Source organism: Penicillium chermesinum, assembly GCF_028974085.1.
Source record: "Penicillium chermesinum strain IBT 19713 chromosome Unknown utg000004l:1.0-3345178.0:1.0-3348027.0, whole genome shotgun sequence".
Classification (NCBI taxonomy): domain Eukaryota; kingdom Fungi; phylum Ascomycota; class Eurotiomycetes; order Eurotiales; family Aspergillaceae; genus Penicillium; species Penicillium chermesinum.
In genome coordinates this window covers 724,981-752,308 of record NW_026695314.1, presented here as the reverse complement: position 1 = coordinate 752,308, position 27,328 = coordinate 724,981, and the positions used below count along the sequence as shown (strand labels likewise).

The 27,328-nt window shown below is 52.3% G+C and overlaps 12 protein-coding genes across 12 annotated transcripts; 5 read left to right on the top strand and 7 right to left on the bottom strand.

Annotated features, from left to right (window-relative positions):
* Nucleotides 1-83: 83 nt before the first annotated feature.
* Nucleotides 84-1,533, bottom strand: utr2 (putative cell wall glucanase (Utr2); the record flags this gene model as incomplete). The annotated part of the gene is given in 4 exon segments (XM_058474473.1): nt 84-668; nt 688-890; nt 924-1,361; nt 1,428-1,533. The coding sequence occupies 4 exon segments, from the start codon at nt 1,531-1,533 to the stop codon at nt 84-86; spliced, it is 1,332 nt and encodes a 443-aa protein (XP_058330213.1).
* A 3,926-nt stretch (nt 1,534-5,459) lies between these two features.
* N7468_005175 (acyltransferase family protein) lies at nt 5,460-6,758 on the bottom strand (the record flags this gene model as incomplete). The annotated part of the gene is made up of 1 exon (XM_058474472.1): nt 5,460-6,758. The coding sequence occupies one exon, from the start codon at nt 6,756-6,758 to the stop codon at nt 5,460-5,462; it is 1,299 nt and encodes a 432-aa protein (XP_058330212.1).
* Nucleotides 6,759-7,211: 453 nt separating this feature from the next.
* N7468_005174 (uncharacterized protein) lies at nt 7,212-8,738 on the bottom strand (the record flags this gene model as incomplete). The annotated part of the gene is made up of 1 exon (XM_058474471.1): nt 7,212-8,738. One exon carries the CDS (start codon nt 8,736-8,738, stop codon nt 7,212-7,214), a length of 1,527 nt encoding a protein of 508 aa, XP_058330211.1.
* Nucleotides 8,739-9,405: 667 nt separating this feature from the next.
* N7468_005173 (hyaluronan synthase) lies at nt 9,406-9,665 on the top strand (the record flags this gene model as incomplete). The annotated part of the gene is given in 2 exon segments (XM_058474470.1): nt 9,406-9,468; nt 9,486-9,665. 2 exon segments carry the CDS (start codon nt 9,406-9,408, stop codon nt 9,663-9,665), a joined length of 243 nt encoding a protein of 80 aa, XP_058330210.1.
* A 49-nt stretch (nt 9,666-9,714) lies between these two features.
* N7468_005172 (uncharacterized protein) lies at nt 9,715-11,342 on the top strand (the record flags this gene model as incomplete). Its single annotated transcript, XM_058474469.1, has 2 exons — nt 9,715-10,527; nt 10,644-11,342. 2 exons carry the CDS (start codon nt 9,715-9,717, stop codon nt 11,340-11,342), a joined length of 1,512 nt encoding a protein of 503 aa, XP_058330209.1.
* A 344-nt stretch (nt 11,343-11,686) lies between these two features.
* On the bottom strand, nt 11,687-12,511 carry N7468_005171 (peptide-methionine-S-sulfoxide reductase; the record flags this gene model as incomplete). The annotated part of the gene is made up of 3 exons (XM_058474468.1): nt 11,687-11,717; nt 11,776-12,094; nt 12,241-12,511. The coding sequence occupies 3 exons, from the start codon at nt 12,509-12,511 to the stop codon at nt 11,687-11,689; spliced, it is 621 nt and encodes a 206-aa protein (XP_058330208.1).
* A 1,186-nt stretch (nt 12,512-13,697) lies between these two features.
* Nucleotides 13,698-16,785, bottom strand: N7468_005170 (kinesin family protein; the record flags this gene model as incomplete). The annotated part of the gene is made up of 4 exons (XM_058474467.1): nt 13,698-14,318; nt 14,362-14,634; nt 14,687-16,493; nt 16,586-16,785. 4 exons carry the CDS (start codon nt 16,783-16,785, stop codon nt 13,698-13,700), a joined length of 2,901 nt encoding a protein of 966 aa, XP_058330207.1.
* Nucleotides 16,786-17,801: 1,016 nt separating this feature from the next.
* N7468_005169 (uncharacterized protein) lies at nt 17,802-18,338 on the bottom strand (the record flags this gene model as incomplete). Its single annotated transcript, XM_058474466.1, has 2 exons — nt 17,802-18,269; nt 18,336-18,338. 2 exons carry the CDS (start codon nt 18,336-18,338, stop codon nt 17,802-17,804), a joined length of 471 nt encoding a protein of 156 aa, XP_058330206.1.
* A 148-nt stretch (nt 18,339-18,486) lies between these two features.
* Nucleotides 18,487-19,157, top strand: N7468_005168 (uncharacterized protein; the record flags this gene model as incomplete). Its single annotated transcript, XM_058474465.1, has 2 exons — nt 18,487-18,949; nt 19,018-19,157. The coding sequence occupies 2 exons, from the start codon at nt 18,487-18,489 to the stop codon at nt 19,155-19,157; spliced, it is 603 nt and encodes a 200-aa protein (XP_058330205.1).
* A 1,792-nt stretch (nt 19,158-20,949) lies between these two features.
* On the top strand, nt 20,950-23,800 carry N7468_005167 (uncharacterized protein; the record flags this gene model as incomplete). Its single annotated transcript, XM_058474464.1, has 2 exons — nt 20,950-23,388; nt 23,456-23,800. The coding sequence occupies 2 exons, from the start codon at nt 20,950-20,952 to the stop codon at nt 23,798-23,800; spliced, it is 2,784 nt and encodes a 927-aa protein (XP_058330204.1).
* Nucleotides 23,801-24,767: 967 nt separating this feature from the next.
* On the bottom strand, nt 24,768-24,983 carry N7468_005166 (uncharacterized protein; the record flags this gene model as incomplete). The annotated part of the gene is made up of 1 exon (XM_058474463.1): nt 24,768-24,983. The coding sequence occupies one exon, from the start codon at nt 24,981-24,983 to the stop codon at nt 24,768-24,770; it is 216 nt and encodes a 71-aa protein (XP_058330203.1).
* A 1,324-nt stretch (nt 24,984-26,307) lies between these two features.
* Nucleotides 26,308-27,099, top strand: N7468_005165 (putative C6 finger domain protein; the record flags this gene model as incomplete). Its single annotated transcript, XM_058474462.1, has 3 exons — nt 26,308-26,577; nt 26,639-26,963; nt 27,086-27,099. The coding sequence occupies 3 exons, from the start codon at nt 26,308-26,310 to the stop codon at nt 27,097-27,099; spliced, it is 609 nt and encodes a 202-aa protein (XP_058330202.1).
* Nucleotides 27,100-27,328: the final 229 nt, after the last annotated feature.

Below are 27,328 nucleotides of genomic sequence, written 5' to 3'. Positions count from 1 at the left end.
CGTCGAGAATGGAAGCGCAAAAAGACAGGATTCAAGAATGTACGCGAGAGAAGAGTAAGAAGGGTACAAGACTGGCACTATATTTACTGCATGACCAGAGCGACAACGGCAACGAGAACGGCAAAGAGTGAGCCCTGGAGGACACGCTCCTGACCAGGGGCGCTGTTGGTACCCGCGGTGGTAGAGGCACTGGCAGCGGCAGAGGTGGTGGAGCTGCCACTGTCGTCAGAGCTGCTGCTGCTGCTAGAGCTGGAGCTGGAGCTGGAGGAATGGCCAGAACCCATGGCGCCAGCGCCACCAGAGCCACCAGTGGGCATAGTGTCGTTGCTAGAGCTGGTAGAGGAAGCAGAGCTGCTGTGAGCACCGAGGGTAGGGTCGAGGCCGGTCGCACCCATGGAGCCAAGGACCGTGGAGTTGCCGGTGATGGCAACATCGGACTGGAGACCCGTGTCAGAAGTGTAGATGTAGGAATCGTTGCCGCTAGTGGAAACGCCGCTGGGAGGGTCGTAGCACTGAACGTCGATTTGGCCGAAAGTCGCAGAGTAGTAGCCCTGTTTCTTGATGTCCTCGCTGTCCCAGTTAATCTCACCACCAGCCCAGGCGATGGTACCCTCGGCATTGCTGGCCTGGCCGGCGGGCCACAGGGACAGCTGCATGCGGGAGGGCGTCTGGGGGGTACTGGTAGACCTTGGAGGTCTCGTTGTAGGTCTGGGCCTTGGTAAGGGTACGAGTCACCTTGCCGTCGACGATCCACTGGAGCTGCTCGGGTTGCCAGTCGATCTCGTAGGTGTGCCAGTCGCTGTAGGTGTCTTCGCCGTTAACGGTAGCGTTGGCGCTGTTGTGCCCTGTTTCTTGATTAGCATGTCGCTCCTGCATCCCATCACCATCTACTGGAAAAGGGGGGGGGGGTTTGCAGCACATACAGTCGGGAACACCTTGCCAGTAGTAGTTGGTCTGCACGGCAGTCAGGTCGGCACCGACAAACTCGTAGTCGATCTCGTCCTTGACGTCGGATAGCAGGATGAAAGCAGTAACGACACCAGCACCACGGCTAGACTTGATCTTAGCGGAGACCTTGCCGTACCAGATGTAGTGGTTGTTGGCAAACAAGGTTCCGACGGTGTTCTTGGGCATGTGCAGCTCGAGGTTGCCGTCGGTCACCTTGGGGAAACCCGAGTAGGTCCAGTCGGTCGCGGAGGCGTTACCGAGGTACTTCGTGTTCAAGGCGGCGTTATCCAGGTTGTCCCAGGTGTAAGATTTGCTCTCGCAGATGGGCATGGGGGCGCACGAATCGGTGGAGAAGGAACCCTGGACGTCGCAACCACCCAGACAGAATGCGCCGGTACCACATTCACCATACTCTGTACAGAAACGGTTAGCACGGTCGCGGGTCGGCCACGCGGGGATCTAGCAAGGCAGGTACGTACGAGAGCAGCAAGGCTTGTCCTCGGGACATTGGCTGCTGGCGCTGCAGGACTGAGCAGCCCAGGCGGTGGCGGACAGAGCCAGCAGAGCAGGCACGAAACGAACCATTGTGTCAGATTATGTCCGGGCGGAAGTTTGCAGGGGGTATATGCGGAGGGGAATGAGCAAAATGTACAAGCCCAACAACAACAACACCACAGACAAACGAGCGAACTGTGGGAATTAAGCGTAAACGAGTGGTCGCAAAGCGATGGTAACTTTGGATGTCAAGAGAAAAGAAACGGGGGTGGGAGGCGACTTAAAGGATTAAGAACGTGTGTAAGGGTGCGAGCGTAATTCAAATACCGTGATCAGCCAGGGAAAGGCTCCGGGGGGTCTGACCGGACGCGGCAAGTATAATTCAGAGAGTTCTTATCGTGGCAGGACATTGTACTCCACAGCAGCCAGTCGCAGCGCCCGTTGAGAGCCTGGGAACGTCTTGGGAGGGCTGACCAGCGTCTCCCAAGCCTTGGAAATTGAGTTTATTACGGGGCCCGCTGCATGCGGTGATTGGCCGGAACCGGGTATTTATTTGGATTTTTGGGGTTCCTTCGTTTTCGTGCCTTCGGTGCGCGGTATTTTGACGTATTCGTCTTTTTTTTTTACGCCTGTCCTCCTTTTTGAGTTTTGCGTTTCTGATTTCGGTCCATTCTGGCTCAGGGGGCAGTATGAATCGTCATGAGGAATTAGCGTCAGGTGTTTCTGTGTCGAATGACATACCGCATGCAAAATCGTACGTATGCGTTTTCCTGTTCTAGTTGTTGCAACCTGCATAACCCTGTCCATGCATCTCGGGCCCTGATTACATCCGTGGTTTTGATTCGCGGCACGGAAGTGAGACATTTGCCCCAGGTGTTTGTCCTGATAAGAATATACCTTGCTGCCCATGAGACTGCGAGCGCAGCAAACCTTTGGAACTGCGAATACACATAGAATGGGCAGGACTCCCCCCCCCCCCCATCCGGAAATGCCTCTCAGGACAATGTGTTATGTTTGAAGATGACGTGGGATCAAATCCAGGGGGGTTCTTGGATGATCCAAGACTCGGAACATATTTCCCAGGCCAGTCGCGATCAGCTACGCAGTACTGCGTAGAAATTGGCAAAAGCTGTATTACATACCAGCGCGATTAGTGTGTCCCATGTACTCTGTAAGCGAGTTCAATTTTTGCTCCACGGCTTTCTCAAGGCATCAACGGAGTTAAACGAAGACAAGGGCTAGGCGCCAACGCTCGCGTAGCTCCATAAATCTGAGTAGTGGTTCTCCTTCGGCTCGGCACCAAGAAACCTTCAGGGCAATTTCCAATTTACGCGTATGCCGTCTACGGCACTGCATTAGCGTTGGCAAAAGCACGTTCTTGTACGTTCTTCGCACCAGGTCTCGCGCTGTCTCTTTAACCCCGTACCCAGTAACTCTGTCCTCCGTCCTCTGCAGATCCAGCAGAGATCTACCCGCCCCGGGGACCAGATGCCAGAGGGAACCGACGATCCAGGGGAAAATATTGGGCTGACCAGCCAGACGACGCCCAGTGCTGGACTATCTCTGTTCGGTGCTGCGGGCGCTGATCGTGGAGCATGACTGGGCACGGGGGAGATTAATGGGCAGGGCGCGTGATACCGCACATTACCACTTCGGTTAACCCCCCTCCCCATTACAGCTAGCGACTCCACTAGGTGATACCAATACAGATTACATAGCTTGATGTTATCTTTCTCAGCAACCACTGTTATCCTTCTAGAAGGTATGTATGCCCGACACCTTGTTTATTCTCCCTACTGTTGTGGCTACGGTACGTGTCATCTCGGCAAGGGGGAAAGCTGTAGAGGTATCCTTTCGCTGCGCTTGGACGTGTCTCCCGAGGTCCTATCAGACCCACGTCAAAGCAAATAATCTGGGGCAGCTTGTACCTGCATTGGGGCAGCACATGGGGCTTGCACGGAGGGGGCAGTTGATGGGCCCACGGACTCCGTACAATCTGTACGGCACTAGTACGAGGACGTGGACAGGGTTGCACCCCCCCCCCCAGTATGTATAAGCCCTTTCAAGGACAGGCAAGGTCCAACAAAGACAATACGCCAATAAGTTCCTAATACATTGAACGCCCCGGCATCAACGCCGCAAATTCGGCCAGAAGTCCAAACGGTCTGCGTGAAAAAAATAAATAAAAATTCTGATCCTTGCAAACAGGGGGCCCCAGGCAGCATCGCAAGGAGATTAACCCCTCCCCGGGGGGAAGCCTACTCTATGAGATTGGATCATTTAAGTACGCAGTTAGATTGGGGGGGGGGCTTAATAGTAAGCGGATTCAGTGGCTCCAGCAGTGGGGGGAAGACTTGGAGTTCGCGCCGTACACGAGGCCGTGGCCGCGCTTTGACCACCCGTAGCGGATGGGATTCCACCCATGAGGCTCTACAAGCCGTAGGGTAGGATTCAGGCTCGATTTAATCTTAAGAACCAGGCTTACCGCGGTACGCTATCTATAGCCCATCTACCCTTGGGGCTCATTATATCTTCTACTAGCCCTGTAAGGACCCGTTCGGTAAGCCACGTGTTGGTATCCTGGCGATGTCCCAAGCTTGACCGTGAAGGCTAGCATTGTTTTCGACTGCGCCGTGGAGCTTGTTCCTAGTATGACTCGCCAAAGTCTCCGAAGGCGACGTGGCATGCCATTGGCGCTCAGCGTAACCGACTTTTCAGCCTCCTCAAAAGCTCGGTCGTGACCGGACGGTACTAGTATGAGATTAGGCTAGTGCTAGTGCAAAGTTTACGCTATTTCTCGGAAGTCGGACGCTTTCGATATGCCGAAATACTTCCGCGTGATATGATAACGTATGCGTTCAACTTCGACCTCGAAAAGGACTAGTCCTAGTACAGTGAAAGCCGTCACGATGCATGCGCCAGTAGCCACACACAGTGCATGGGGGCCATTCGAGCTAATGATACTAGTGCCAGGAGAGGAGGGCAGGAAGGGATTTCTAGCAACCGCCATTGGTCACAGATCAAAATTAACTAACTAATTAGTTAATGCACCAAGGCGCTCTGCGTGAGATGGAATGTGCCAATACATCTCTATACGCTTACCTGTTTGGGGATGCTATGGATAGCCATTCACATTGAAGAACAGGGCCGATTTAGCCGCATCCGAGTTCGTGGACGATGAAGCATAGAAGGCTCACCGGGGCCTGTCTTCTCGTGGGTTGGGGTGTCTGCGCTTCAGCTCTGTTGCTCCAACCCTGATCCTAAAAATTTCTTGGCGATCTCCTTGGATTTCAGGAGTGGATGTTTAATGTCCCCAGATAGCTCTCGGTAACACCTTCCTCCCGCCGGCCACTCGACACTTGATTGTGATGAAATACCGTATCCAGATATTTGACGGACAAGGCCCGAGGAGGTCGGATGCGCGGTTTTGGACACAGACATGTTGACTCTATGTATGTCAGCAGCCCATTGCCTTCTCCACCACCGGTGAGTCAAAAGCAGGTGTCCCATCAAAGGGGCGAGTCTTGCAAGAATAGGATTATTCCGAGTCCCTAGCATGCCATTCAGAACAGTCCCACTGATCACCCCGGATGATTTTTGGTGTTTCCCCTCGGATCCCAGCTGCGCGGGTTCAATTCAAGTCGAAGACCAGAACTAAGCCAATAGCCGTCAATCTTTCGCAGTTGTCGAGACGGGATGAATGTGTGGTACGAACAGCACGATGCGATAGTTGAGAGAAGCTCTTTTTTTTTCTTGAGATTGAAGCCGGGAATCAGATCATCGCAGCTCTTAGAGCCCCGGAGCTTTGATACTACCTGACTGCATACTCGCGATAAAATGTGAATTTCCGCTGATTCAAGGGCGAATTTGCTGCTGCCGCGTGGTGCAGGAGCCCAATTTACGACAAAAACTTGAAGAGACGATTTATGTTGATTTCCCCCAAGACATGTGAGTGACGTTGGCATATCGTTTCTCAGTGAACGAACGAGGAAGAAAATTTTATTTTCCGACAAGTTCTATCGCGTGATCATCTTTTCGATCTTTCGAGCAATGCGCACACAGCGCTCATCAACATGTTTGGTATACAGATCCGCTACGTATAAGTTAATAGGCGTTATAATAGCAATACCAACAAGCCACGCAAAAGCAAAGGGGGCAGTCTGCTTGCTGGCATTTCCGCCTCCGATCTCCTTGTACGAAGTACCGGTAGCGAGATACCACAACGTGTGGATCACAGGATCCCGCACGAGATGGTAAACCGCCTGATGAACCAGGTAGAGCGAGAAAGACACTTTCCCCAGATACTGAACCGGCCTGGAGTTCAGTGGACGCTGGAGGGTGGGCGATTTGCTGATCGCGTGGACCATCATGACAGAACCAGCTGTCTTCCAGCATTTGCTGACGACGTCCCAGTGGCCATCCCAGCGCGAGGACCCCACGAGTTCCAAGAACTTGTAGCCGGTGGGTAGGAAGCCGTCGTCGCTCAGACAGACCAGGTACACGCCAAAGCTGAAGTACAGGTAGTTGAACCAGGAGGAAAGGTGAATGGATGCAAGCTTGGGGCCGGGGATATGATATGGCAGCTTGAACTCGTCTTCTCCGGTGCGCGCGTGCTCGGCCAGCCTTCTCTCTGCAATATACAAACCCGCCAAGAAGCCGAAGATATCCCAAAGACCGAAATAGAACCAGTACGCGGCCAGGACCCCGATGGCGATGCGCCGTAGTTGAGGCTTCCAGAAGGCCAGCCCCAGGATGGTCAGGTACACGATGCATGAGCCGCGAAACTCGAGGCCCATGGTCCATAGTTGGCCGTTCAGGCCTGGATTTCCCTGGAAGGCGATGATGTTCATATTGTCAACCATATAGCGAAAAACAAAAGTGACATGCGCCCAGGGCTCTCGCCATGGCTGGCGGCCCCAGGTGGAATCGCCAAAGTTCCATTGGAACAGATTACAGAAGTAGAGCAGTTGCGAAATAGCCGTGATCACGAAGACAGGCAAGTAAATGCGGAACACCCGGCGGGTGACGGCCGAGGACAGACGGCGGAGAAAGTCACCGCTATTTTTGTTGCGGATCTGTAGAAGCCCGATGGAGATCGCGTACCCCGAAATGACCAGAAAGAGAGAGACCATCGCATGGGCGGCGAAGAGGAGGCGGATCGGAGGTAACTGGATCAAACGCCGGTTCTCCTCTGGTGGATCAGTCCAAAAGGATACGAATGCAGAGTCCAAGACTCCTCCCATGAAGTAGTGATCCACCGCGACAATGGCCGCCGCGAGGCCTCGGAGGCCATCGAGCCATGTCGTACGTTCCATGACTTGGGGAGTCCCCATTCCTCGAGGAACGAGCAAGAAATTGAGGACCTGAATGGCGTGGAGTCTGGAAAAAAGAGACGCATCTTGATAGGGGCTCGCACTAGTGCTTAGGGCGAGCACAGTGATCGGGGGGGGGGGCCAAGAAGTGACAAATTTAGCGTTGAAAATTCATGGACACGTCGGTGCTGCGGTTCGATATTGGACTAGGCCCACCTGGCAGTGGGACAGCATTTCATGGTCTCCGGGAATTAGGGGAATTATGGGTATTCCGCACCACCTTTGCCGCTTACTAGCTATGAAATGGATTCAAATTGCCCGAATCTACCGAAGCCCACAGACAAAATTCAGGCCACCGACCCGTGCGGCTGAATACGGTTCACAAGGTGGCAAGGGGAAAAAAAAATATTATGATCTTTGGGATCTTGAAGACACGCTAAATACAACGCTAAACTTCTACTGGCAGCCCCAGTTCTCGACTCGGCGTGGAAGCCATCCGCTGGTCCACATCAAGTTGCTCTGGCGGCGCGGATCGCCTGCAGGAATGCCACTTCCCAGAAAAATCATGCTGTCCATCTTACACAGGTCCTCGTAAAACGACCACTGCACACATTCCGCCCAGGCAGTACAGGCGGCCTCACATGCGTCCACCGACTGCCAGGCACTGCGCCAGGTCTCAGTTGACTTGACCGTGCTGGGGGCCTGAACATGCTTTGCGTTACTGGATCGAATCTCATGCTTGGAAGACAAGTTGTCCCACCATTCCACCCGGGAACGGAGGTAAGGGGCGACCAGCGCCTGGTAGATGTCACGGAATTGGAGGGGCCGGTGGTCGAAGTCCCACGACTGCTCGAGGCTGTAGAATCTCGCAACGTCTCTCCCGTGGGTGTGATGCCAGCTGTAGACCGGCTGGCACCAGTTGTCCTGCTCGAACCAGGTGGACCAGTGGGACTCGGGGTTGAAACCGTATCGGAAGCGGCTGTCATCGGTGGTCTCACCGAATTGCACGCCGTATTCCTTCAGTGCATGGCCAAGAATGTGATCGCCACACCCATGGGCTTCGGTGAAGGCCTCGAACTTCTGGACGAGGTGAGGGTCGCTGCCGAAGCTCTGCTCCCAGGCGCCGCGCGACAGCGCGAACCCGGAGCCGCCGTGGGCGAAGTAATCTCCATGGATCCAGGCCAGACTGCCAAGATACCATGACTCCGTGTGGTCGAATTTCTCGAGGTAGCGGACGATGTTGGGGAGGAACAGGTAGGAATCATCCTCCATGAAGATATACCACTTCGCATCGGGGCGATTGCGGCCTGCATGATCGACGATCGGCAGAAACTTGTATTTATCGAGCTTCCAACCGCCCGACGACCCCGCAGAGTCTCCTGGCACATTCAGCTGCTCGGCGTAGTTTTGGCGCGCCTCGTAATCTCCCTGCTGCACGTAGGGCTCGAATAGTTCGGAGTGGCGCACTTGCTCCGAAGTGTTTGCGAGCACGTCGATAATCTCCCAATCGCCAATGGTTTCGGGGTAGTCAGAGTAGATGATGACATTGTCGTGGTTGATTCGATGCGCGGAAAGACTGGTGGTGAGGTGGATGGGTACTCGCTTCCATAGGACGGTTGCACCTGTCTTGAACATAAGGACGATATCATCTGTACTCAAGCCCTTGGCGCTGTGTGGTTGCTTTGCAGCAGTAGAGCTTGACGAGACGATCGGCTTTGCTGAAGGAATAGCAGAAGGCACCGCATGGTGTTCCTGATACTCCTCTTTGATCGGTTGTGCCTCGACCGGTTCTTCTAGGGGACGAGAGGCAGTCCGCGCAGACTCAACAATCAGGGCATTTGGCACTGCTTGCACGGCTTTCGCAGGGATTTCCCCTAGTGGACCCTGACGATCCAACTCGAAGTGGTAGACAAACACTATAAAAGTCAACAGCATAATCCCCAAGGGGACTATGCGGTTATCCTTATGGAACGCCCTCCGCATGGTGATGGTTGTAGGATTCTACGATCATGGAACTACCGTTGAACCTGAAGAAATGCTAAACGCCTAATTTCCCTTTTTTTTCTTTTCTTTTCTTTCCTTCTTAGCTTAATCCAAAAGGTTCAGGCGCGGCCCCCAATCCAAGACTCGACTAACCGAGAGCAGCTATAACTGTCGGGTTTTCTGGGTGAAACCCCACTAGTCTCCCCCCCCCACTGTCTTGCTGATTTTTCTTACTTCATAATGCTACCCCTAATTCTAGCGGACACAATTAGCCTATGGATCCATGTACCCTTCGTGTTGTTCAAATGTGATTTGCGGAATCGCATACGAGGGACGCTAGGGTGGTCTGACTGCATGGTCGGTCTGACCGGCTGTCGTTTGCCCCCGTCGTATTATTCCACATCGAGTTTAGGGTTTCTGGGTCTTGTAAGTAGAGCCTCAGCCCCGGTCCACAATGGGATCTAGTGCCACTGGGGCCTAAGTCTTAAGAAAAGTCGGAAATGACCTGAATTCTTCCACCGATTCACCTTCGTTACTATAATTACTTTCGTTCAACTTGGCGCTCGTTTTTCCCCCTTCCAGACTATGACTTTTTAAACTTCTTAACGCTCGTTCGATCTTTCTTCACGCCCCTTTCCCCGGGGGTTGATCTCATTCTAGTTGCCCGATGGATTCCTTCAGTGAAAAGGTGTATTCCGGGGCCCCCGTATTCCAGCAGACGGGCCCTGAAGTCTCTCGTTTCGCCAGTTTCTTAATTTCGTGGGATGTCTGATTGTACTCCCTATTTACTCAATCGTGACGGGTTATACGCGCCACCCGTTGACTATAGACATCCTGCTGACGATCTTTGCGGCGGAGTATAATCGCTATGCCAATGATCGCCGCCGCCGCCAGCTAAAGAGCCCCCCCGCCAACCTCAGGTTATGACCTGGAGAAGTCTGGCTATTGCCTGGACCAAGGTGCCAGCACGGAATGCATGGCTGCCATTGTAGGCTATCGCGAAGATCCCGAGCTTTTTGCCCGGGCTTTGGGTAGCTACAAGTCTGTTAAAGAATGCCGCTTCGTCCTTGTGGGCGTCGATGGGAACGAGGTCCCTGATATGGAAATGGTCCAGGTCTTCCAAAATGTATCACTTTCTCTCCCAACTTGCCCTACTTCATTAACTAATCATGAACAGACATTCCCAGATCACTCGGCTGTCATCCAAGTGGAGAAGCCGCTTGGTGAACTGGCCATGCAGACCTTTGAAAAGCTCAGTACTCTCGATGGCAACATCCACTCCAGCGAGATGTACTCGCAGACGACCATCGAACACTGCTGCCAACTTGCTCGGGAGATTCTCTCCGAGTATGACCTGCGATTAGGCCAGCCAGACGGTGTCAAGCACCTCTGTCTGTTTCAGCCCCATCTTCACAAGAAGGGGATCATGTTCACCACTTTCATTTTCTCCATCGTGATCGCCGAGATGATCGGCGTCGAGTACCTCTGGTCCTCCGACTCTGATACCCTGGTCCTGCCCGATTCCCTGCAGAGCACAGTCGAGACTCTGGCCGGCGATCCCACCGTCGGCGGTGGCAGTTCGGGACTAATCGTCCACAACGAGAACGATTCCCTGCCCGCGAAGCTCGGAAGCGTCGTCTACTGGTCCGAGCTATACATGACCCGGTCCACCTCGACGTCGTCCGGCACCAGCGACTGCCAGAGCGGCCCTAGCTCTGCCTTCCGCATCTCGGCTCTCCCCGCTGTTCTATACCCATGGTATACCCAGACCATCCTAGGCCACCGCATGGTTAGTTGGCCCTATTTCCCCCTTCCTATCCACCATCTTCTCCCCACGCCCCAAGTTATAATTTACTAGTTCTCCTCGTATCTCGACGATATATAACTAATACCCACCCCCCCCAGATCGTCAACGAAGACCGCCACCTAACAACCAACCTCCTTATGCGCGGCTGGACCGTCACCTACGTCTCGGACACGCTCGCTGCAACCGACACGCCCACGACAATGAGCCGCTGGATCATGCAGCAAGTACGCTGGAGCCGCGCCGGCCACATCGAATCCTTCCAGCAACCCAGGGTCTACCTGCTCAATAACCCGCTCTTCTTCTGGGCCGCCATCAAGCGCGAGTTCGGGCCGCTGCTCGGCCTGCTGTATATCCTGTACTACCTGTTCACAGGCAAGTCGTTCGCCTACTTCAACTGGTACGATGTCGGCATCCGGGTAAGCTACACGCTGCTGTATAACTATACGCGCAACCCGGACCGCGGGCCGAGTCACTCTTGGTTCTGGGTGATACCGGGCTTGCTGTTCTATAATATTCCGTTGCCGATGATCCATCTGTGGAGTTTGATTACGGTGTTCCAGGACGGATGGGGTACGTCGATGCGGGCCACGGCGGAGTTGTCCAAGCGCGGGCAGGCGTGGAAGAGGTGGAATGATTTGGGGTTCTTTGTGGTGTGGATGGGGGTTGTTGGGGGTACTGCGGCGAGAATGGCGGCTACACATTTGGGCTGGACCGACGAAGGGGTCTTCTTGGCGATTGTTTGGGGTATTTGTATCCCTGCGGCCGTGTCGTTGTACGGCTTGGTTATCTGCGAGTAACTGGACGCTGGGATTCGCTCGGCGGCGAGCGGTTCACGTTTGCAATTCGACATAGAGCTATTTTTAATATGCGTAATGAGACCAGGCATGAGTATATATAGCCTGGGAAGAAAAAAATCGATTTGGATTTGACGTTTGTTAAAACGTGAATAATGTCCTCTTGAAGATACTGGTAGAGCATCTAGTATTCACTATCAGTGAAGCATATGCGAGGTTCCAAACACTATATGCAATGGGAAACCTTCCTGTGACCAAACTTTGAAATGGTTTATTTAGCACGCTATGATACAACCTATGGAATCAATCCAGTCCTCGAATCCTTCGGATCAAATCTTCGAGCCTAGTCAAGAGAGAGGAGGGAAGTCGCGGACGAAGCTAGTCGAAATATCAGCCAAACTCTTCAACTTCAAAAGGCAAAAGAAGATACACTTACTGCGCAGGGCACTCATATCCAGCCGGGTTGTTATGCAGGTACAGCTGATGGTAATCTTCCGCATCCCACCACTGACCTGCCGGCACGACCTCCGTCGACACAGGCTTCTTGTACCATTGCTCGCTCACCTTCTTGGTGATCTCCTCCGCGATCTTCTGCTGCTCCGGTCCGTGTGTGAAGATCGCGCTGCGGTACTGGGTCCCCACGTCGGGGCCTTGTCGGTTCGGCGTTGAGGCGTCGTGCATGCGGTAGAAGAACTCGAGGAGCTGGCGGTAGCTGACGAGGGAGGGGTCAAAGGTTACTCGCAGAGATTCGGCGTCTAATATGAGCAGTTAGCTCCAAGGGGTTCCTTCTCCTTCGGGTCGTTCCGAGATAGCCGCTTCCTGGGATTCCGAGTTCGCATGCCCAGCTGGGCAATACTGTCTCTGTGCCTCGGAGTCCAGGGAGATTCATGGGTTCACGTACGGCCGGTATTCCCGCTGCAGACAGCGCGATAGGTGGGCGAAGAAGTCTTGCCACCGCAGTAGCCAACCTTCGCATCAAGCAGACCCTTGCCGCCAAAGTGCTTGCGGTACAGGTGCTCGACGCCCCAGAAGCAGCCGGCTGCGAGAGTCGCCTGCTCGGTGTTGGACATGTTGCGTGACTGTGTCTCCTGCGGGAACGAGCGGACGGGCGCGCTGGTTGAGAAGGGCCGGAAAAAGCGAGAGAATGTCGAGGTGATCGGGGCGAAGGTCATGAAGAAATTACGGTGGGGAACCCGAGATGGGAAGTGGGGGGGGGGTTTTTTATAGGGCTGGCGCGATAGAGAGGCGCGGACGGTTTGGTAATGCCTTGGAAATGTTCTAGGATTCCTGACGATTCGTTGATAAAGGACAATGAGAGAAAGAGAACCCTCGGGATGTAGAGGAATGAGCAGGAGAGACCGTTGGAGACAATCCATGGATGGCGTCATTGATCTGACAAAGCATTGCCTCCGAAGTATGGAAGTACTCGACTGCTTCAAAATGTCGGTTGTTTCTGCCCATTTGTTCATTCTGATTTTCAATAACGTCATTTCCTCAGGCTAAGAGTCTCTATAGGTATAGATACTAGTAATTTCAAGTTAGTCCCAATGATTCAAAAAGCTTACATGCTCACTACTGCAGTGTAACTAGGCTAATCAAGTCCAAAGGTGGCAAATACACCAGAGTATGCGCTTCATGCTAGCGAACCCTGAAAAGAAAGATACCATAGAAAAAAAGTCCGATCAATTTGAAGCAACCGCATATCAACCCGCAAATCGACACGCCAATCGCGAATTGTGGCAATTATATTTCCACTCTTTGCTCGGCTGTTTCTTGCCCATATTGGGAATCAAGTTGCAAGGGCCCGACCTGTGACATTCAGGAGCTCTGCACTTGTGTATAATAATAAGAATTCTGTGGGAAGATAACTTGCATGACCTGCCCAGATGTCCTCGGTCGAGCTTCGTTATACTAGTACTTCTGGTATTACTCATGCCATGACAGCTATAATTAGTTAGCAGATCACTAGGCTTATATGAAGGACCTTTTGTCTCGTTTGCAGCGACCGTGATGTATGAACAAGAAGAATAAGTTAAGACGAGATCGTTAATTTACACGCCACAAAAATATGTCAAGCGAATTAAAGGAAACGCCGTAGAGACTCCAGCCAGGCAAAATAATCAACGACAAGGACGAAAGATAAAGAATAGGGAAATTTGGAATCACCAACTACCCGAGTATGAGATCCGATGATGAACTTAGAGTGTAGGTTTAAAAAAAGTAAAGAAACAACACAAAAAAGGAGCAGACCAGAACAGAACAAACCGAAAGGAAACTAATGTGGTATCTGGGACGCCAACGCCATGCCGAGGATATTCGTACACCATGACCGAGCAGAAGACTCGCAAAGGTAGATCATTATTGTAGCCCGCTAGAGTTCCAGTGCACTGAGTGGTCAACTGTTGGCGTTGCTAGAATACTGAGACGCTTAGCGTCCCTGCTGGAGAGACTGGCATGGCGAGGGCGGATATCACCTCCCAAAGTAGTTCGGCGGCTGGTGCTCTTCATCACAGGCAAGGCGTGAGGACTGAATACTCTGGGCTTAGCTTCGGTCTCTCTTTCACTCTTCACCATACGGCGAGCTTGGGAGGCCGTGAACATGGTGTTCTCACTTGGCGAGGATCCATAGGTGTTGGAACCAGGGCTACGGCGACGATGTACTCGCAAAGAGTTACCCGTCGATGAGGGCCCAACATGGCTGGTAGAGATTCGACGCATAGCCGAGCTGATTTTGATGGCTTCCTCCTTCTCAGGCTTCCAGCCCTCCTTGCTGTCGGGCAAAGGACTGCTCGACAAGTTTCCGCTCGGGCTTCGCACGGCGATCCGAGACGGACGGTTTAAGAAGCTGCTCCCTTCAATGTCACGGAGAGGCGAGCTTCCCTGGTCGGACAGTGGGAGTGTGGATGTAGGTGGCGCTGCCAGTGGGGAGCTCCCTGTTCGCTTAGATAAAAATCCGGCTTGGAATCGGTTGCCGTTCTTCTTCACATGAAGTGAAGATTCAGCTGGAGCAGGAACTGGTGACGTGGCTCCAGGCTGGGCTGGAGGCCCGAGGAATATTGCGTGGAATGGGAGACGATCCGCGTGGGAGAGAGGGCTCCTCCGGGCAGCTAGCTTCGTCATCCGCAGATTCGTTGTTCTTCTGAGGGGTCTTTTGAAACTCGGTCAATGGGGAATCTTCATCATCCTTCCATCGAACCGATCTCTTCGCAGCTTTGGCCTGGGTCTTCTTAGGACTAAAAGGTGACATTCTTGCGACCCGCAGCCGCTTTGCGCCGACGGGGAGATACAGGGGCAGCTGGGACAACTTGAGAAGTAGCGTGAAGAGCTCGCGGCGGTGGCATGCTCACCATACTGAACCGCTTCTTTGGCTTTGAAGGGCTGGCGGGTTTGGGCTGCTTCGCCGGGCTGGAAGTGCTGGATACCGCCGGCAAGCTACCATCAGGTCGTACAAGGCTGGTCGTTGATGTAATGCAGCTTTCCAGCATCTTGGACAGAATGAGGCGTCCCTTCTGAATGGCGTCAGTAGCATTGAGCTGCATGATATCCTCGATAGACGAGATAAGCTCAAATTGAGCTTCCAAAAGAACCTGGATGGCAACAGATTCCGCGGCCTTGTCTTGCTCGACGACTGCAGACATAGCCTCTCGGTCTGCATGAGACCTGAGAAGTTCCATCTCCCTATCGAGGTTCGCAAAGTCACTGGCATCGCTGATATCGAATTCTCGAAGTTGACTGGTGGCATTGTCGACGGCCGAAACCGTGGGCTGATCCCATGTGCTCTTAGCCAGCCGCTGGTTGTAGTGGTGCCTGCTACCCTCGAGTTCAAGGAGTATACCCTGTGCGGTCTTGCGGATCGCGTATAGGTTGGCCAATCCTTCCTCATTCTCACGTGCCTCGCATACGTTGTCGAATGCAGCGATCCATGAAGATAAGATCCCAATGCGACGGCTGATTTGGCGCAGCTTGAGCATGTTGTTTGTCTTCTCTTGTCGCTCAGGCGAAGCATGCTCGTAGGCGCTGCGGATACGGGCAATTCCTTCACGCATGACAGCATCCTTCTTCTCCGTCTGCTTCTTGAATTTGGCAAATGCCACGTTCTCTGAATCCTTCTGCTGTGCCTTGAGCTCATTGATCAAATTCATTTGCTCGTCAATCTTGACCAAGAAGTCCTTGACGTGTCGGTTGACGTTGAACACATTTCTGGTCACCTTCGTCTGGATATTCTTCGCTCGGTTGGCGTATCGTAAAGTGTTTTGAGTCTCGTCGAAATGCTGGCTCGATGGACTGACACAAACGATCATGACAGTCCTACAATTTCCACCAAGGGCAAATTTGAGCAGTCGAGTAAGCTTTGAATTGCGGTAGGGGATGTGATTGCGCTTTCGGGGGTCGCAAAGGGCGTTGATGCAGCTACCCAGTGCCAATAGCGATTTGTTAATGTTGGCACCCTCGAACAGTCGCTCGCCGCGGTTCTTAGTTGCGCTTGCGCGCTCGCTTCCAGCAAGATCGATGATGCTGAGCGTAGCCATAGTATGAGGCTCGTTAACGTTCGCATTTCGGTCTTTCTGGGCAATGTTGATTTGGAGCACGGCATGGGATCGTGAAGATGTCGCGTTGGCTTCGGTGGGTGACATAGTACGGCATTCGTTGCCTCGCATAATCATATCCATCACCTGTCCCACATTCTGTGGATGGTGGCTCGACAGCCCAGGTACCGAGACAGATTGGTTACTGTCTTCGCGGAGGCCGAGACCGCCCTTGGTATTGTTGGGGCCGAGCAGATCGCGGATGGTTTCGTTGTAGATTTCCAAGTAAGAAAGCGAAATTTCCGTGGCCTTGTCGCTCGACCTTTCCTCAATTCGCTCGAACAGCTCTTGCATCGTCAAGAAGATTATACCAGGTTGTTGTGCGGTACCCGTGATGGTATGGGTCTTTCCACAGCCCGTTGCACCGTACGCAAACACAGTCGCATTGTAGCCATCCAGGACACTGTCGAGGAGGCTCCGGGTTGTGGATTCGTATACCTCACCTTGGGAGGCATTTTGGTCAAAAATCCGGTCGAAGGCGAAAGTCTGATCTTTGACGCGCTTGCCATTGGGCACAACACTCCTGGAGAATTTCTGGACTGGGTTGTCCTCGGGAGGGTCAAACACCCTACGAAGGCAGATTAGTCAACTATTGGAACTTGACGAGCTAAAGGGGAGGGGAAAGGAATGACAAAAATAGAAACGCATGATGACACGTACAAGCAGCGATCGTCGATGACTTTGACTATAGACCGAATCCCCTTCTGATTGAGCTTCGGAGTTGGGACACCAGCCAGAGATCCATCGCCCAGGAATAGCGGGCCATCGTCGTGCTTAGAGACCTGAGCAGCCTCTCTGATAGTGAAGGGTCGCACCCGGACCGCGACAGTGATCGAAGAGGCGCCGTCGGAGGTGGCCATAGTGTTGGATGGTTCGAGGGAGCCGCCCTGCACGTCGCAGAAGGGCGGGGTCGGTATGTCGAAGCCGTTTCGCGACCTGCGTTTGGCAAGGCCAGGTGGTGAGGATTGTCGATAGTAAGGATGAAGGGGCGAAGAATGTGTGGAGCTAAAGGTTTGGGGTATGGGATGCAGTATTCTCCGAGTCACTAGTTCCTGACGCCGTGATTTCATTTGTTGACGCATGGCCATCGTGTCCGCTTCTGGTTGCTGGGGGCAACCAAGATCGTGGTGATAATTGCGGGTCGGTGCGTGTTGGGGACCTGACGCCGCTGAGATCTTTGCGTGAGACCTTGAGAATGGCGTGTTTCAGGTTTCTTCCACGCACCAACGCGCAGATTATCACGCACTGCTCCCAATCTGGTGAATACCCAATTGTGGAGAGACGCCAGGTAAAGGATGACAGGAGGGAATAAAGCATATGGGATAACCACTTAGAATACGCCCTCATTGGTCACGGCCTTGTTGCTCGCCCTCTCATCTATACTATTCGGTGCCTCCTGCCATCCTTTGGGTACTTATTCAGGCAGGCTTAATTACTATACGCAGCTATTCTGTTAGTAAATACTCCTAGTAGTATAGCACTAGATGAATAGCTCTAAGACTCTCATCACGTGTTTCTGTAATCTAATGGTTTCCCAACTCTTATTGCTCTACTCCCAAGTCTTAAATAAGCTTTCCAGAGCTGTCCACGGGTCATTGCGTTGTGCTTTAAGTATACCAGGTGAATACCCTCGCCTGATCGCTCATGCGAAAAGAGAGAGCCCTCCTATTACGAGGGAGGGGTAATTGCACAACAACTCTTGGGTATTAGATTCACTACCGCCGGACGAGACGTCAGGTTGTCTGCTACCTAAAGAAACCCACAGAAACGCCATGAAGAGAAAGGGCACCATAACCATCTCTTTCAGCGCCAAGCCCATTCTTTGATTCGTATTGACCGGGTCACGTTCATATTAGTTTTCTTTTTCAGTTTCGCCTTAAAGCGGGAGCTCTTCATCTTCGTCGTCAAAGCTTGGGAGGATGACGTCCCACCCAGGATCGGCATGGTCGAGTTCAGTCTCATGCGCCTCGCTCGATGTCTCTCCAGGTTGGCGAAACCGGAAAGCCAGTATGTTCCGATCAGATAAACCGGCGGAAAGAATGGTGTCACTAAGTTGTCTGGGCTTTCCGTTAGGCATCTCAGACTTGTCGTCATCTCCAGTCGCTTTACGTTCAAGGGAGATCCATCCTTTCTCCGGCTCGTTTTGATCGATAGGAATGCCTAAGTCAATCCCGTTGACATCAAGGGGTACAGGATCATTGTTGATTTCATTGATACCGCGGGATACCAAGCAGTGGAAGAGTTTCTCCTTTACCGCAGAGAGTGTTGTGTTGTCGGGTTGGACGGAGAGGAGGATGGTCGTCTTGTGCTTCTTGAGAAGAAGCGTCCAATCGGTAGAATGATACTAAAAGAGAGTAAGCGAGCTTAGCACATAGCAAAGGAACGGGGTCACCATTGATTTGGGACATACCATTGATGCCACGGTCTCGTAGCCATTGAAGGTTGTCAAGGGTGGGCCTTTGTAGGCGGGGGCGTAGAAGGCGGCACCTCCGGCAAATGCAAACTCCACCGCCGGATCCCTCACAGGGGCGCGTCGAGAGGCCATCATAGGCAACGCCAAAATGGACGACCCGATGGAAAAGCGAAAGCAGATGTTGGACAGTGTACAGGCGCAGTCTCTGCCCGTTTTGAATTGGCACAAGCTCTTTGAGTCAGACAGCCCCCCTCGGTTGGGGATCGAAGTTGAGAAGCGGATCCCCTACGCAGCGATGTCTGGGTTCGCGACAGGATTCGGTCTTGGGTATTTGCACGGAAGCAAGAGAGCAGGCTTGGTCTTTCGAGCGGAGAATGCGCACCGGTTTCCCACCTCGTCGCAGGGGTGGTTTCAGTACCACCGATCGAAAAATCACGTCGCGATTGTGGGCGGAGTGAAAGATGGAATGAAGATGGGTTTCAAGTTGGGAGCAGGCGCGCTGGCTTTCTCCCTTTTTGAAGAGACGGTCGACTATGCGCGCCACGACAAGAGAGACTTTCTCTCGACGGTCACTGCTGGATTATCGTTTTCTGGCATCTACAGCTTATTGGGTACGCGCTTCTCATTCCCTCTAGACTCTCGCGAGGCAATCTTGGGAACTTACGTATCATTCACATAGCTCGCCATGATCTGTACACCACTGCGCGCAATGCCAAATTCGGCCTGAAGCTCAGTTTGGCATACGGCCTGCTTCAGGACGCTCTGGAGACCGCTAAAGGCAACCACCCTGCCTATCTGAACTTCTTCTTCGGCCATTGACAGCACAACGCCCGCGAAGACAGTATTATCTAATTTCAAATCCAATATGCCGTCTCCCCTACATTAGCGACTTACCCCTAGCAACGCCCGCCACCCTCGCCGGCGAGAGCTTTGAACGAGACCCATCTTTTTTTTGCGACCTATTCGCGAGCAGATGGAAATTCGACATCCGGTTGCTTTGGCCTATACTTTGTGGCTCCTATTCTGGTCAAACTTTATCCGGTAGAGATATCTCCATGAGGAGAACCAAGAGATGCTGTTTGGCATGTATGCGCGCTGCATCAAGATAGCCTTGGGGAAGACTATCATAGAGCGGGATGAGAATAATGAACGCCGAAAAAGTGCTTTTAGGAGAATATTCTGGGCGAAGATGGCTGGGGCATCACCCTTGATATGCCAGGCCTACCAAGGCATAGTGGTGGATGTTGATATTGACTTAACAATCTATAAAATGACATAGTGGTCCTACCGAGGGTAAATCGAGATTTCTTCGTTGTATTTTGTCTTTTGGCTTAGCTGTTGGGATATTAGCCCAGGAATACTCCTTCACAAGATATGAGGTAGGTAGTGGGGTGTAAGCGATGGTTGAGTCTTGGTGGGAGTAGCGATCCGGATGTGTCTTGTGTAGAGCTGAGACTGTAACTCAAGCTAGTGGCTTTAGGGTTTTGAGGTAAGGGAAACTGAGACTGAAGGAGAGGTAGAAAAAAGAAAAGAAATATGCGATGGTTTGCACTTCTTGTTTCTCTTTCTGTACCTCTTCCTTCTTTCTCCTCTCTCTAGTCTTATATCTCCAATCCAGGCACCGTTACGACTCCGCTCCTCGAACATATTGTACGGGACTGGCCTTGCTCTGGCACTGAACATGTCGCTCTCCTAAATTCTGTGTGGTTTCCTATTTCAGGATACCCCTATTATTCTATTTCATACTCTCGAACCATGCACGTGACAAGTAACCACCCCCAGTAATTTGCGTACAAGGGGCGAGTAATCAAAGCCGACGGTTTTATATCAGAAAGTATCCTTTGTGAGTTTATCCTGCAGTTCACCAAAGTATAGATACTATATTGCCTTCGGAGAAAAAGCAAAGAGTAAATAACCCCGCTGGATTGGGACGATTTTTTTCTCCGAGGCTACTATGGTGATGGTTCAGTACGAGTCCAAGCGAAAGCAAGCTCCATAGCTAAGTCCTTCTATATCATGCACTGGGTTGCTCTTCTTGAATTTGATATGTCCAGTCTGAGACACCCCAATTCCTTTAATGCCGGATGAACTGCTGGGGCATTAAAGGATCGTCTCTGCAGGCACCGAAGCACGCGACGATCCGATGGTAATTGACCGCTTTGAATGAACCGCCCCCACCGGTACAGCTGAGCAGGAACTGGGTGCACAAAGTAGCCAAAAGGCAATAATAGAAGGGAACGCTGTACTATACTGAGGTGGAAAGTGGATCTCCGAAGGGTTCCATACAAGGTTCGAAGGCTTCCAGATGATCGGTGGAGCTCAACCGCTTTGACGTCGCAGAGTTGTCGGAAGTACCCTCTTCCTCCCCCCCACCTTTGCTTTCTCTCAAGAGACCTAAGCCCCCGTGAGCCCTTCGATCATCCTTTTACACCTACCCCCTAGGATCATATAATCCTCGGATCCTCGGATGCCTGCTACCATTGCGTAGCTCCATTGGGTGTGGAGAGAATGCGCTCGGCGACCTCGACATCTCTGCTGCTTTTGTCGACGTCATCGTTCTGCTAAAGCTATTTGGATGTGTGGCCGACCTTCTATTCTCCTCTGATCCATCATGCGTCGCCATGGCAGAGCTAGCGGTCCGACAAAGGCGATCACGCCCATGTCCGACACCGTCTCTCTTATCCATTCCTTCGATTCGGTCCTGAACCCCAACAGGCCCGCGCGCCCCTCACCTCTTGCCTCCTCCAATATCAAAGCCCTGCCCCTCGAACTTCTTGATCGCCTGCGCTCCTTTCCTTTGTTCCAAGCTACCCCCGAGTCATTTCTTTTCGAAGTCGGGCAGCACCTGCGCCCGCAGCTCCATGCCCCGAACGACTACATCCTGACCGAAGGCGACGATGCGAGAGCGATCTACTGGCTCGTGCGAGGGGCCGTCGCAGTAACCTCACGCGATGGCGAGAGCATATACGCCGAGCTTCAGCCGGGGGCTTTCTTCGGCGAAATCGGTGTTCTGATGGATCGCCCGCGTACTGCAACTATTGTCGCTCGTAGCCGATGCATGTTAGTTGTACTCACCAAAGAGGATTTTCGCAATATATTGCCGCGTTTCCCATCAGTGGAACGCGCCATCCGCGATGAAGCTCAAGAAAGATTGATGATTTTGGAAAAGAAGAAGAAAGAAACTTCCGCGCCGGTGGCGGAGATGGACACCTCTCCCAAGCCAAGCCCGGTGCGCAGAGGCTCTAAAAGATTAAGGGAAAGTTATTCCAAAGATCTTGTTGTTACCGAGGATGAAGACTTCAGTATAAAGTCCGTATATAAAAAGCGCAAATCGCCAAGCCCTGGCCGCCGAGATCCAGCCAGTGCCCTTGCCAACGGAGTGGTCAACGTCCGTCTGTTGTTGAAAGAACTTCCTCTTTTCTCCGGGTTGCCGGCCGAAATTCTCCATTTCTTGGGACTGAACGCGCAGCCAAGCTCTTATCCCCCATTCACCGACATCATCAGGCAGGATACTCAAGGCCGCGAGCTCTATTTTATCGTTCGGGGCGAAGTGGAAGTAGTCGTTGCCGAAAAGAAAGACACGAATTCTGCACATCAAGCGAGGATGAACGGAGTGGATGCTGCTGGGGTCGAAGTCAAAGCTAGACTGAAGCAGGGGCAGTACTTTGGAGAAGTGGTCAGTCTCTCACTCGCACCACGAAGGACCGCTACCGTCCGAACCGTGACGTCGGTCGAGTGCCTCATGTTCACTGGAGACGTACTTTCGAAATTTTGGGAAATGTGCCCAAAGGACATCCGCGAACAAGTCGAACGTACCGCTCAAGAGAGGCTGCAGGCAGCCTCTGACGGAGACATCGTCATGACAGATGCGACGGATGAACAGTCCCCAATGGGTGACTTGGATCTCAATGATGGAGTGAAGATCACCGCTTCTCGAAGGAAATCGATGCCTCTGCTCACATTGACCGAAACTGAACTGGATGGACCACTCCAGTCTTCTCCTATTGAGGACCAAGATAGTGCGGTGAAACCATCAGACCCTGACCCGTATCTCAGTCTTGGACTAGACAAAGTGCGCCTTCGAAGTCGCCGCAGCTCGGTAGCGCCTGTCACCCCAGAAGAGCTTCATGGGGAGCAACAGAGACAGTCACCAACTTCTACAGAATCACGATCCGCAAGCTCATCCGCCCTCGCCCTCCCGGAAACCGTCGGGCTCACTAAGCCTCCTTCCGTCTCCCGCAGTACTGGCGACGCCAACCATGGGATCTTCCCGGACAATGTTTGGCTGAACATTTTTCGGTTCTTGGAATTACACAACGCCCTTCGCCTTCGTGGAGTTTCGTCCCATTGGTCTGAGATGCTGACAAAGTCTACCGACGTGGTTCGAGATCTAGACTTGAGCATATACAATCGAAAAATCACAGATGACGTCCTGGTGAAGGTCATCTGTCCGTTCGTCGGAGACAGGGCTCGTGAAGTGAACATCAATAATTGCTTTCATATCACTGACGAGGGGTTCAACGCCTTGGCGAACACATGCGCACCGAATGCCCGGTCGTGGAAGATGAAGAGTGTCTGGGACGTAACGGCTTCGGCGATCCTTGAAATGTCAAGCAAAGCCACTGATTTGGAAGACGTTGACCTGAGTAACTGCCGAAAGGTCGGGGATACCCTCATGGCTCGCATCTTGGGCTGGGTCGTTGCTGGGAATCAAAAACCGACCGAAGGCAAAAGCGCCACCATTAAGCCGACGTTCCAAACCGCAGACCGTATCGTCTACGGCTGTCCGAAACTGAAGAAGCTCACGCTTTCATACTGCAAGCACGTCACCGATCGATCAATGCACCATATTGCGTCGCATGCAGCGAGTCGGATCGAAGAAATGGATTTAACCCGCTGCACGACCATCACGGATCAAGGATTTCAATACTGGGGAAATGCTCGATTTACAAGCCTGCGGAAGCTCTGCTTGGCCGATTGCACATATCTTACCGACAATGCCATCGTGCATTTGACCACTGCTGCTAAACAGTTGGAAGAGCTTGACCTGGTGAGTGATTTCGGTTGGTTGTCTTGTTCAAATTTACTTAAATACTAACACACACTCTTCTAACTAGTCATTCTGTTGTGCTCTTTCCGATACTGCGACTGAGGTTCTCGCCCTCCAATGCTCGCACTTGAAATCCCTGAACATGGCCTTTTGTGGCTCTGCTATCTCCGACCCATCCCTTCGGAGCATCGGTCTTCATCTGCTATCCCTTGAGCATCTCTCTGTACGAGGCTGTGTTCGAGTAACCGGCGTTGGTGTGGAGGCTGTGGCTGAAGGCTGCCATCGACTCACTTCCTTCGATGTCAGCCAATGCAAAAACCTTCTTCCATGGCTCGAAGATGGGGGAGCAACCCGACATCAGCCACGAATTAACTTCCAAACGGTCGCTCAAGACGGCACCAAAGCTCGATAGCACCTTCTCTTACATATAAACGCCCCGTTGGGCACCCCCAACCTGTGAACCCATCCGTTCTCTTGTCCCCTTTTTTCTTCCCTTCATTTCTTGGTAGCTATATGCTGCCATTGACGTCCTTAATGATCTGGGAGTTCAGGTTTTCATGGTCGGTTTTCACCTCGCCTCCTGGTTTTCGTTCTTGGTATATTTCCCCCCACCCTTTTTTCGGCCCATGATAGATTGGCTCTGGAATTCGTTATTGAAATGGTGACTCTTCTCCTTTTGATTTTGAGGTCAGTGGAGCATGGTTGGAGTTCCAAGACTGAGCGCATTTTGTCCGCGTGGTGAATTTTTGGTCTCGTTGGATCTTTTAGTTGCCTTTCCCCCTTACCCTTTACGATCATAATGTTCCTGTCTGTGGCCACTTTCTCACTTCTCCTTAAGGGCTGCAAATCAATGTACTTTACCACCTGGTTACTACCTACTATCTCGACAGAGTTTCTTTTTGACAAAATTCTTACACTCTCTTGCAAGGCTTGTTTGCCTGTCCGGGTGAAGTACCTAGCAACCGTGCAGTTAGAACCAAGTTTGAAACCGCAAAGGTGCAAGCTGATATGATATTCATGTGAGTATATATAAAGCCGGTGACTGCTCGACAACTGCCCCGAGTTTTGATACATTGTCATCTCAGCCCTGTAGTCTCCAGACACGTCCAGCCGGACCGTCATGCTGAAGTGCTTCCCCGCAGTTCCAGTAGTGGAAGGAGCTCAAATGGCTCACAAGTGTATTATAATTCAGAAATCCTCGGGATTCGTAATTTTCTGCGTAGTTGTGCAGCCGATTAATGGAGATTTTGCGGGGGTAACTAACGCTCCATTGATGCTCCAGTAAGAAGTAGCTGTGTAAGCCGCAGACCTGACCTCTCAACTTAAAGTGAACATTACCATAAATTTCAAGTGAACTAAATTCACCTCATTAGGTGTGCTCAACCACCCCAAACGGCAGCGCACCCAAGAGTCGTCCATCTTGGGAATACACTTGCCAGAATATTCTCGACGAGCTCCTCGCTACGAGAAGCTTTGTGACTGTTCTCCAGTCCGCCGCCCCGAGCACGCAGCCACATTCGAGGAACGAGACGCGCAGGGGATTCCAGGCACTCTGGGGGCACCTTGAGCTCCTGAACTCTCAGCACGCCAGCCATGGTAACCTAATCAACACGGCCTCTTATGATGAGAAGGTGGCGGACGTCGCGCTGAGAGTGGCCGGCCAGCAACGTACCTCCGCACAAGCACAACTGGCGCACTCGATGACGAACCGCACGAGGTGGTCAAAGGATAGAAGGTGTATAGTGACGATGCACTAGCTAACATCAATGCTATCCCTATCACATCCATGCATCGACACGCCCATTGTCCGAGCAGCCTAGGAGCTGGGCGACAAAGCCAAGATTGCAGTCCTCCTCCTCCCCCTCCGGCTTGGATATACTATCCATCCTGTTCGTAAGGAGTGCTCTATAACATTGCACATGTTGACCAAGTTTTCTCTGAAGCGTGGACGCTTAAGCCGGACTGGGGTGATATGAATGTGTGGAGTTTTGTACATGTCAGAGATATCGGACATGTCTATGTGACAACATTCAAAGTCCTAGAGAGTCTTCGACAACGAAGCTTCTGGACGAACCGTTTGGCTTTGCGGAGAATAGGGCTGAGGTCTGGTTTGCGCAACTTGCTGTGCATGTTGGTCAGGTTCTGTATGGCCGGGGGAAGATCTAGGATCCTCTGCCAAAGATCTGGACTGAGGCAGACTATGACGATGCAGCGGGGCCACTCTTGCGGCTTGCCCCCAGTTGCAGTTCAGAATGCCAAGCGACAAGGCTGTCAGGACTGGGTTGGAAGACAAAGGAGAAAGATATTTGGACGAGCTCTATAAGGAGGATGAAGTACCAGTCATGCTGGCAGAGGCTGATTCCGCTTAAGGCATGGTTTTTCGATCACGAAAAGGGAAAAAAGATGATGTATATCATCCTGTTACTAGGTCAGTTGCTATACAGGCATTGAATACCCTCCTTGCCTTGGTTTTGACAAGCTTCTCGATGCCAGTATCGGTGTGGATGCGTAAGTAGCGCATCCAACTTCTGTTCAAGTGGCTTTGTCCGAGGACAATGGTTTTGTTTTTGCCTTTTTTGGACTTTTTTTGCTTTCTATATCTACAAATGCATACTTTGAATGTTTCCTCTGAAGTGCCCTGGACTTTCCCAGCTCAATACTCCGTCTTCCTCTCGATCCCAAGTCTCCCAACTAAGGCAAGCTTGTTTGCAGGTCTGTTAAATTTCCCCAGAGACTACTTTATGGCATTTTCCTTTCTCTTTCTTCCATCTCTCTCCATCTAACTTCCGTCCCTTTCCAAGAGAACGAAGGTTTTTTTATCATCTTTATCTCTGCTCGTCAAACGTATCAACGGACTTCACCGTCCTGCTTCCATTATTGCTATCTACATCTATTACTTTCTGATCAAGCAACTTCAAAATGGAGGACTCCTCGGAAAACAAGACACCGTCCAATGAAATGGACCAGAACGACCAGGACCAGGACCAGGGTATCCCGAAGGAGCAAGCCACCCCATCCGCCAAACACCCCCTCGAACCTGAGCCTGAGCAAGCCTCCGACGCCAACGAGAAGCCCGAAAAGAAGAAGCGCCGCAGCTGCAAGGACCCTGAGCCTGACTACTCGGTTATGGTCCGCAACCAGGTCATGCAGGATAAGAATCGCACTGGCCAAGCCTGCGATCGTTGCCGCGTATGTCCTCCTTCCCCTCATCGCCCTCCGAGATCCCAAGGTTCATGGTTGTCTTTTCTAGATGAGAAAGCTCAAGTGTGACCGCGCCCCCACTGGCTGCACTAGCTGCTCTGCAAGCCGTCTCCCGTGTCAGGTCACTGACCGGGTGACGGCCGAGACCTTCACACGAGGCGCCGCAGGCCTTATGCAGAAGCAGGTCGAGGAGAGCCAGAAGGTCATGGCCGAGAAAAACATGATCATCTCCCAGCTGGTCGAGGAGAATATGCAGCTCCACCAGCAAAACGTGCATTTCCAGGAGCAGAACATGCACCTCGCCCAGGAGAACAGCATGCTGCGCGAAGAGCTCCTCCAGCATGAGAGTTTCTTCGACCTGCCCGATGAGAATTGTCAGTTATCCTCTGCCTCTCGCCAGCTAGGCCAGCCGATGCGATTTCAACCTTGCTCTTGGACTGCCTGTCCTGATTTCCCTATGTTGCACTTACAACTAACAGTTACTTTCTACAAATAGACTCTGGCATCTAGCTTCCGCGCGTGAGTGGACCTGGCCGAGCTACGACTGCCGATACGATGTCTACGCTCGCCTTGTCGCTCTGTTAGGATTCGTGTTGGGGTTCTTAGCGCGGGCGTTCTTTGGGGGGGGGGGGGTTCATTTCGGGGGAGTCTTTCGGTTTGGGAGGGCGTTTTGGCGGCAAGGCGTCACATCGTCTTGTTGCTGGTGTGTTTATTACTGACCCGGGCAAAAAGGCCTGCG